Consider the following 10,393-nt stretch of genomic DNA (forward strand, 5'->3'; position numbering starts at 1 on the left):
ACATGCATTTAAGTATTAAAAAATATATTGTCTCCAGAAGTGGACAAATCATTTAAGAAATCTGTTTAGCAAAAAGCACAAATTTTACAGGTTCCATGGTGGTACAAAAAAATCCCCACCCCAAACTTGCTTCTTACTACGTTTCTGATTTTCAGCTTTCATTTTCCAAATGATGGTTTCGACATTTATATAAATAAATTTGCTATTTAAATGTGTTTCTTATAAATGACAAATTTACAGATGTCTTTTTATAAAGACAATTTTCAAGAATAATGAACAATCTAAATTATTAACTGTATTTTATATAGTGATACACTGCACCACACTTTCCAGAGGCATTGGCACGGCTTATTCTTAGCAGATCATGCTTTTGGATTGCACAGAGAATGTGGATCCTTCCGGATGGATTTTCACCAAACCAAATGTTGAATTGGGACGAACAGTAACCTTTTGTCATGGTATTGCCACACAATAAGCATTTTTTCTCTTTCTTCCACTCTATGCAGGGTCGTACTGCTGCCCTCCTTCTAATCTTCGCCCTCGTAACCTTCCTCATCATTCTGAGTTCTAACAACTATGAGGAACCATTCAACTATAAGGATCTGAAAATCAAGCATCATAACCCACCCAATATTAGGAAATGGGGTCTGCAAGATGGATACGTGCCTGTGTCTGGAAACAAGGTGAGAAAGTTTATCTCCCCCCCGTTAAGTACACGAGCTCTAGCAGATATTTTTGGACTGATGCATTAAGACAATACTTCCTCACTATTAGAAGAGGTGATCTGGGAGGCTCTTTAATGAAACAGAAATTTGTTTTCCTTTTCTAGAAGGTCAGGCCCTCATTTTTGCCCCCTGAATGTGTGTCTTGGCACCCGGCTTGTACACAGTAAAACGTATGCAAGGGCTTCTTTCTGAGAAGTTTCAGGGAACTTTGGCAGCACCCAGGAGGTTTGTAATCCCTTTTGGGTTTACCCTACTTCCGGCCACCTCCCAAACATACTGACAAGTATGATTGTGACTCGTTGGCTTTGCATTCAATGGGGGTGCATCAAATCATCAAATAACATCTCTTCTAGTGTGAGGTTTCTGATAAAATATCCTGAATTAATTCCAGAAATCTAGACAGTCTTATAGAAAGGTGGCATTAACCCTTAAAGCATTCTCGGTCTCAGTTCTCATGCTATTATTTCACAGTGACCTCTGATCTCTTTGTAGACGCTTCACGCCAAGTGCAACAGTTGTGTCCTGGTCACCAGCTCCAGCCACCTGCTTAATACCGGCCTGGGCCCTACAATTGACCAGTCTGAGTGCGTCATCCGCATGAATGATGCCCCCACCACAGGCTATGAGAGAGATGTGGGCAATAAGACTACGTTCAGAGTGGTGGCACACTCCAGCGTGTACCGAGTGCTGCGGCGACCTCAAGAATTCTTGAGCCGAGCTCCAGGTCAGACTCTTCTATTCTGGGGGCCTCCAGTCAAGATGCAGCAGAACAGCAAAGCTAATCTGTACCACATTATCCAGAGAGCCAGCTCTGCTTTTCCCAATGTGTCTGCTTTTGTTTTGTCTCCTCGGAATATGGCGCAATTCGATGAGCTGTTTCGGGCAGAAACGGGAAGAGACAGGTGAATAATACATTAATCATAATGCTCTTGTGACCTTTAAAATTCTAATATATACACATATATATATTTTGTATTCGGCATTCACTGTGTCCAAAACGGTTATTGAAGTGGGTAGTTAGATTGGTTGGGTAGACACAGGAATGTCGGTATTTCCATTGCTGGTAATGGAGGACTCAGTTCACCCAGATATCTAAAGTGTACGGCCATCTGAAAAATTGCAACTCCAGTTTAACATTTCTATACAAGTGCTGAATACATTGAAGTCTTGCCTAAGTGGGTTTTCTGGTTTTGGAAAAACACTGTCCTCCATCTTTGAAAAATCAAACTGCTATACTCTCCCTCCCTGAGTCTCTGCCACCGCTTCCAGTGTCTGTTATTGTCTGCAACGCTAATGTCCCATCAATAACTAAGCTCAATGGCTCAGCCGAGTTCACAGCACGAGCTGCTGAGCTCAGTTATTTGAGGCAACATTAATCATTTGACATGGGCACTGCAGACAATAACAGATATCGGGAGCAGCAGAGACTTGAGACTCAGCACTGGACCTGGGGAGGGTTAGTAAACAATGATTGTTTTTTTCTTTTACACAAACTGCAGCCGGGGGACAAGGGTTTCCCAAAATTGGAGAACCCTTTTAATTCAATTAGGAGTTGCGTCACTGAACAATCTGACGTGTGCCTGGCTGATATTAATTGATTGAAGATGGTGCACTTTGGTAATTATTGGTTACAAGGTGTTCATCCCTTGTCACATCAGATTTAATATGAATCCAAAAGAGAAAAAATACAAAACAGACATGCTCGGACAGATGATGTGTAGCATTGCAATATATTTCTAGACCTGTACATGAAGTCCTTTGCTCGACAGGATGGAGCTGCAGGAACTCTGCCTCCGTACAGCCTCTTGCACAGTCCTTGGCTCGGTAGCATGGAGCTGCAGGGACTCTGCCTCCGTACAGCCTCTTGCACAGTCCTTGGCTCGGTAGCATGGAGCTGCAGGGACTCTGCCTCCGTACAGCCTCTTGCACAGTCCTTGGCTCGGTAGCATGGAGCTGCAGGGACTCTGCCTTCGTACAGCCTCTTGCACAGTCCTTGGCTCGGAAGCATGGAGCTGCAGGGTCTCTGTCTTAGTCTCCGTACAGCCTCTTGCACAGTCTATGGCTCGGAAGCATGGAGCTGCAGGGTCTCTATCTTAGTCTCCGTACAGCCTCTTGCACAGTCCATGGCTCGGAAGCATGGAGCTGCAGGGCCTCTATCTGCCTCCATACAGCCTCTTGGACAGTCCTTGGCTCGGTAGCATGGAGCTGCAGGGACTCTGCCTCCATATAGCCTCTTGCACAGTCCTTGGCTCGATAGCATGGAGCTGCAGGGCCTCTATCTGGCTTCATACAGCCTCTTGCACAGTCCTTGGCTCAGAAGCATGGAGCTGCAGGGACTCTGCCTCCGTACAGCCTCTTGCAAGTCCTTGGCTTGGTAGCATGGAGCTGCAGGGACTCTGCCTCCGTACAGCCTCTTGCACAGTCCTTGGCTCGGTAGCATGGAGCTGCAGGGACTCTGCCTTCGTACAGCCTCTTGCACAGTCCTTGGCTCGGAAGCATGGAGCTGCAGGGTCTCTATCTTAGTCTCCGTACAGCCTCTTGCACAGTCCTTGGCTTGGTAGCATGGAGCTGCAGGGCCTCTATCTGCCTTCATACAGCCTCTTGCACAGTCCTTGGCTCAGAAGCATGGAGCTGCAGGGACTCTGCCTCCGTACAGCCTCTTGCAAGTCCTTGGCTTGGTAGCATGGAGCTGCATGGTCTCTATCTTAGTCTCCGTATAGCCTCTTGCACAGTCCATGGCTCGGAAGCATGGAGCTGCAGAGACTCTGCCTCCATATAACCTCTTGCACAGTCCTTGGCTCAGAAGCATGGAGCTGCAGGGACTCTGCCTCCATATAGCCTCTTGCACAGTCCTTGGCTCGATAGCATGGAGCTGCAGGGCCTTGGTCTGGCTCCGTATAGCCTCTAGCACAGTCCTTGGCTTGTTAGCATGGAGCTTCAGGGACTCTGCCTCCATACAGCCTCTTGTACAGTCCTTGGCTTGGTAGCATTGAGCTGCAGGGACTTTGCCTCCATATAGCCTCTTGCACAGTCCTTGGCTCGATAGCATGGAGCTGCAGGGCCTCTATCTGCCTCCATACAGCCTCTTGCACAGTCCTTGGCTCGGTAGCATGGAGCTGCAGGGACTTTGCCTCCATATAGCCTCTTGCACAGTCCTTGGCTCGATAGCATGGAGCTGCAGGGCCTCTATCTGCCTTCATACAGCCTCTCGCACAGTCCTTGGCTCAGAAGCATGGAGCTCCAGGGACTCTGCCTCCGTACAGCCTCTTGCAAGTCCTTGGCTTGGTAGCATGGAGCTGCAGGGTCTCTATCTTAGTCTCCGTACAGCCTCTTGCACAGTCCTTGGCTCGGTAGCATGGAGCTGCAGGGCCTCTATCTGCCTTCATACAGCCTCTTGCACAGTCCTTGGCTCAGAAGCATGGAGCTGCAGGGACTCTGCCTCCGTACAGCCTCTTGCAAGTCCTTGGCTTGGTAGCATGGAGCTGCAGGGTCTCTATCTTAGTCTCCGTATAGCCTCTTGCACAGTCCATGGCTCGGAAGCATGGAGCTGCAGAGACTCTGCCTCCATATAACCTCTTGCACAGTCCTTGCTCGGAAGCATGGAGCTGCAGGGACTCTACCTCCATATAGCCTCTTGCACAGTCCTTGGCTCGATAGCATGGAGCTGCAGGGCCTTGGTCTGGCTCCGTATAGCGTCTAGCACAGTCCTTGGCTTGTTAGCATGGAGCTGCAGGGACTCTGCCTCCATACAGCTTCTTGTACAGTCCTTGGCTCGGTAGCATGGAGCTGCAGGGCCTCTATCTTGGTCTCCGTACAGCCTCTTGCACAGTCCTTGGCTCGGAAGCATGGATCTGCAGGGACTCTGCCTCCGTACAGCCTCTTGCACAGTCCTTGGCTCGGTAGCATGGAGCTGCAGGTCTCTTAGTCTCCGTACAGCCTCTTGCACAGTCCATGGCTCGGAAGCATGGAGCTGCAGGGCCTTGGTCTGGCTCCGTATAGCCTCTAGCACAGTCCTTGGCTTGTTAGCATGGAGCTGCAGGGACTCTGCCTCCATACAGCCTCTTGTACAGTCCTTGGCTCGGTAGCATGGAGCTGCAGGGACTTTGCCTCCATATAGCCTCTTGCACAGTCCTTGGTTCTATAGCATGGAGCTGCAGGGCCTCTATCTGCCTTCATACAGCCTCTTGCACAGTCCTTGGCTCAGAAGCATGGAGCTGCAGGGACTCTGCCTCCGTACAGCCTCTTGCAAGTCCTTGGCTTGGTAGCATGGAGCTGCAGGGTCTCTATCTTAGTCTCCGTATAGCCTCTTGCACAGTCCATGGCTCGGAAGCATGGAGCTGCAGAGACTCTGCCTCCATATAACCTCTTGCACAGTCCTTGCTCGGAAGCATGGAGCTGCAGGGACTCTGCCTCCAAATAGCCTCTTGCACAGTCCTTGGCTCAATAGCATGGAGCTGCAGGGCCTTGGTCTGGCTCTGTATAGCCTCTAGCACAGTCCTTGGCTTGTTAGCATGGAGCTGCAGGGACTCTGCCTCCATACAGCTTCTTGTACAGTCCTTGGCTCGGTAGCATGGAGCTGCAGGGCCTCTATCTTGGTCTCCGTACAGCCTCTTGCACAGTCCTTGGCTCGGAAGCATGGAGCTGCAGGGACTCTGCCTCCGTACAGCCTCTTGCACAGTCCTTGGCTCGGTAGCATGGAGCTGCAGGTCTCTATCTTAGTCTCCGTACAGCCTCTTGCACAGTCCATGGCTCGGAAGCATGGAGCTGCAGGGCCTTGGTCTGGCTCCGTATAGCCTCTAGCACAGTCCATGGCTTGCCGGCATGGAGCTGCAGGGCCTCTATCTTGGTCTCCGTACAGCCTCTTGCACAGTCCTTGGCTCGGTAGCATGGAGCTGCAGGTCTCTATCTTAGTCTCCGTACAGCCTCTTGCACAGTCCATGGCTCGGAAGCATGGAGCTGCAGGGCCTTGCTCTGGCTCCGTATAGCCTCTAGCACAGTCCATGGCTTGCTAGCATGGAGCTGCAGGGCCTCTATCTTGGTCTCCGTACAGCCTCTTGCACAGTCCTTGGCTCGGTAGCATGGAGCTGCAGGGACTCTACCTCCGTACAGCCTCTTGCACAGGCCTGATAGCTACATACGTCCTATAGAGAACATTGTGTCGGTGTCGTCAGCAGTCACTGCAAAACTGCAAATTGCCAAAGTTTTGTATTTTACACTTCAGAAGATTTGAGGAAGGTGATAGAAGGAACCCCCCCACACTAATATTTTACATTTCTGTTTTGACAAAAAGCAGTAATCTATTGATTTCACACAAGCAATGAAATGTTGCAGGTAAACTTCGGGTCACTGGCGAGCCTTGCTTTGGCTATCCACAGTGATCTTACAGAATAGTACTGTGTTATTATTAATATTATTATAGCGCCATTTATTCCATGGTGCTTTAAATGTGAAGAGCATGTTACGACTTTTGCCCATATGTAAGATAAAAGGCCGTCTGTGCCCCCCACACAACGTTATCGTGTTGACCATGAGTGCACCCACATAACCGATTGCTTATTACTGACAGTGAATACATTGTTTTTCCCAGGGAGAAGTCCCATTCGTGGTTGACCACCGGTTGGTTTACCATGGTTATTGCAGTGGAGCTGTGTAACAAGGTGCACGTGTATGGAATGGTGCCTCCCAACTACTGCAGGTAATGAAGGTCCTATAATCTCAAATTAACCCTTTATTACTGTTTAGTTAGTTCAATGACCTGGGAATTTAATAAAAATTGCTCAGGGCGGAACATCTATGTCTCCATAGTGCAGTAAAGGACCACATGCTAGTGGGCAGTCGCCACATGCTAGTGGGCAGTTGCCAACTTGACTCTTTTCTCTATTCCTAAATTGATTTTTTTATGATTGCTATATTTTATAATGTAGTTTTCTATAGCTTAAAGAAAATCTGGCAGCAGGTTTTTGCTATTTAATCTGAGAGCAGCGTGATTTGGGGGCAGAGACCCTGATTTCAGTGTGTCACTTGCTCCTCAGCTTTTTGTAGTTTCAAGACATTCAGTGTTTTATCAGCAGGAGATTATTACTGCCTGACTAGGAGTCGCGTGACAGGCAGTCCATCTAATCTGTGTAACCCCACCCCCACCTCTAATTGGCTGCTTGATGACAATGTTCAGAGGAAGCTGCCAATCAGTGTTGTGGGCTGGGTTATACAGTGCTCAGTATTGATAGTACTGCTAGATCTGCAGCAGAGAAAAGAGGGATTTTATTAAAAGTGCACTAAGCAGATCAGTAAGTGAAACATCCTTGGATTCAGGGTCTCATGCTAATTTCAGGTTAAATAGCATAAACCTGCTGACTACCTTTAATTATTACGTCACTGGGATGTGAAGAGTCCAGGTATCACTTTTGCACCACAGTTAAGGTTGTCCAGGACTAGATCTTAGATGACAATATTCTGACTGATTTCTCTCTTTCCAGTAAGCAGCAGCACAAGATGCCATATCACTACTACGAGCCCAAGGGGTCAGATGAGTGCACCACTTACATTCAGAATGAACGCGGACGAAGAGGCAATCACCACCGCTTCATCACAGAGAAACTGGTGTTTGCCCGCTGGGCATCTGTATATAACATTTCCTTCTCACACCCCGAGTGGTTCAAAGATCCAGACAACTAAATAGTGGTGTTCATGTCTTGTTTTGTCCCACTTCACTGGTCTCCCGGTGTGGAAGCAAGTCCTCAGCAGCTTTAGACAAAACTGAGTCTAGGAATTACGTAAAAAAACAGTACTTGTCACCGAGGCCAATGTCCGAGCGCCGGAGCCGGTGATTTCTGTAGTCTTGTTGCATGGGCAAAACCCAGAAATGTGTGAGCAGAGGGCTATAGAAAACTATGTCTGATCTTATTGTGCCACTGATGGGAGATGGCTATCCGACAAGTTGCCCTTACGTTATAGCACTAGAGAATAGTAGTAGCACCAGTTTGGAGGGTGCACAGTGTTGGTAATCTTAAAGGCAAATTTTTAGACTGTGGTGCCCACTATACTTCTCTGTGACCTCCTTCCTTTCTAGCTATTAAATAATGTACCTCTTTGCATTTTATAGACATGGAAGATATATCAATAATTTAGGGTGCAAAGAAGGCAATAGATGACCACAGGGGACGGGAACCCAAGATAGCAAAGATGTGAAAACAATACAGTGCCAGGCTTTAAACTAGGACAGGTTCTTGAAAAAATGCTAATTGTTCTCTACAGGGTGGTGTACACCTTGGAGGACCCATGATGGTGAATCTAGACATTCTACGGATTGTAAAATTAGAGGTGTACTCACCTTTCTCTACTTGAATCCCCAAGTTTTTCTGATTTTAGGATTCTATCGTAACTCATTTTTTGGGGAGTTGGTAGCATGGACCTGTGAAGAGCATTTATATTTTGAGGCCCAAGAGTGAAAGTATTGAGTAGATTCAATATAAAACTGATACTTATATTTCCCGCATAAGCTTAAGCACAATTTTCCTCCGCTCCATGTTACAACTTTTTTTCTGTAGCTCAGGTGTCCTTCACTTCACCTCTGTATTGATCTCCCCTGGCCCATTACTGATTCCATGCTCTCAGAAATGTATTACTTATATTTTTCTCTGCCGTAAATTAACTGTAATTTTTTATACAAATGGTCAAGACAGGGAACATCCGCAGCATACAGAAATTACAGGTCGGAGAATGCTACATACCAAAGTGGGGCTAGTATGCATTAACATGGAGATATGTGGTCTCTATGGGGCAGAGGTCTCTGGTGATGCTGGTAGGCTGCTTTGCAATGTATGGATGTGTCGTGCTGTGTGTTATATATATGATCATGGGTTGTTGTGGTTTTTATGTTTTTTATTTAAATGGTGAGACTTCCAGGGCATTGGGTTTAGTACCTTTGGTAAGATGGCAAATGTTTGCACATACTTGGCGAGGGCATTGTAACTTTATATACTCCAAGAAATAGTCATCTATAGGAGTTTTCATTCCACATGGACTCTTCTGCATTTATGCACTACATGTCGGCAGAATGCATGGAGAGGCAGAGTAAAATGCTGAGTCCATGCTGCATTACCTGGTTGGAAGGGTAAGTACGCCACAGGCTGAACCATTAGGATTTCTTGCATTTGGAAAACACAGTATGGCTCCATGTCCCACAACATGTGTAATGGTGTTGTCCATGTTCCCACAATTATAAGGGTTCTGTGGTCATATTATATTGATCCCTGATAAAAGAATGGTCAGGTCTAAGAAGCACAGTCTGCAGTGCCTGTTTGTGTCAGTGATGTGCACACTGTCACGATTCCCCATGTGACTGGATGGCCAGACGACCTCATGTGTTCGATTCGTATACTTGCTGTCACATGCTGACTAGACTCCTGCGGTTCTCTCATTTCTCTACTATTTAGAGAACCCAGATAAGACTAGTCAGTATGTGATGTGCAAATCACGTTAATGTCGCCACGTGACTGAGCACTTGCATGGGGCATACAAGGGAATCTTGACAGTGTGCGCATTGCACAGTATGATGATACAGCAGTCTGCAGTCATAGAGAGTCACTGTAGACTTTGCTTCTTAGTCTGGATAAACCCTTTAAGATAAGTCACTAATATCAGATCAGTCGGCGTTTGATACCCGGCACACTTATCGATCAGCTGTTATTCGCTCCGTGCCGGCTGGATGTGCATGGAGCTGCACACTGAATGGAGCAGCACAGGTCAGCCCTGTTCAACGTTTACATCTGGTCGCCACCGGAGCAAATAACAGATGATTAACAGTGTGACATCCCCTCCGATGTGATATTGATGACCTGTGACAGGATCGCTCATCAATAACATACAGTGCTGTGCAAATTAATTGGGACAAAGCATTTAAGTAAAATCGTAAGCTGGTTCCCAGTCAGTGATTCAAACCAGTTTTAACTGCTTTGAACAGGTGTGAGTGCTTGTGGTGTGAGTGAGGCACTCACACCACAAGCACTCACACCTGTTCAAAGCAGTTAAAACTGGTTTGAATCACTGACTGGGAACCAGCTTACGATTTTACTTAAATGCTTTGTCCCAATTAATTTGCACAGCACTGTATGACTGAAGATGAAGAATATATTAAAAAATTGCACCGAGTGTGTACTGGTTCTTTTTCTGGACAGTGTCATCTAGCATACCAAGACTTATAGGTAAGGCTGTACTCCCTGAGAAAAAGATATGTAGGGGTCTAGGAGAAAGAAAACTGGCTCTCTAGTGCCACCTATTGGATATTGCCTTATAGAGCTGCTACCTACATTAGGTGGCGATAGAGAGCCAGCTTTTTTGTAATGTTATGCAACGGTCCCCTGCTGCATTTTTCCAGATTTCATCTAACAACCCCAAAATACATTTTATAATTATATGTTGTGACTCTTTAACATTGGTAGTCAATTTTCTGTGTATAGATTAGTCTAAATGAGACGTCCAACCTGTGCCGAATATGTATTAGCTGTGAGGTTATGCGGATGCAGAAGCTAAACCTAAGGCTAAGTGCACACGTAGTGAAAGGTGCTGCGGATTTTTCCGCTCGGATTTGGGAAAATCCGCAGAGCAAAAGGCCTGCGGATTAGCCTGCGGTTTAGCCCTGCGGTTTCACACCTCTACAATGGAGAAGG

At 46.9% G+C, this 10,393-nt stretch overlaps 1 protein-coding gene across 1 annotated transcript in view; it reads left to right on the forward strand.

Moving 5' to 3' along the window:
* The window catches only part of ST6GALNAC6 (ST6 N-acetylgalactosaminide alpha-2,6-sialyltransferase 6), a 70,369-nt gene extending 60,750 nt beyond the window's left edge, over window positions 1-9,619 (forward strand). The window contains 5 exon segments of the mRNA XM_073540940.1: window positions 507-683; window positions 1,218-1,627; window positions 6,313-6,420; window positions 7,202-7,397; window positions 7,400-9,619. Of these exon segments, the coding sequence (XP_073397041.1) occupies window positions 507-683; window positions 1,218-1,627; window positions 6,313-6,420; window positions 7,202-7,397; window positions 7,400-7,552 (1,044 nt within the window). The 3' untranslated portion in view covers window positions 7,553-9,619.
* The last annotated feature ends 774 nt before the right edge of the window (window positions 9,620-10,393 follow it).

The sequence above is a fragment of the Dendrobates tinctorius genome, unplaced genomic scaffold (genome assembly GCF_039654945.1).
Source record: "Dendrobates tinctorius isolate UK_male_01 unplaced genomic scaffold, ASM3965494v1 ptg000120l, whole genome shotgun sequence".
Lineage (NCBI taxonomy): Eukaryota > Metazoa > Chordata > Amphibia > Anura > Dendrobatidae > Dendrobates > Dendrobates tinctorius.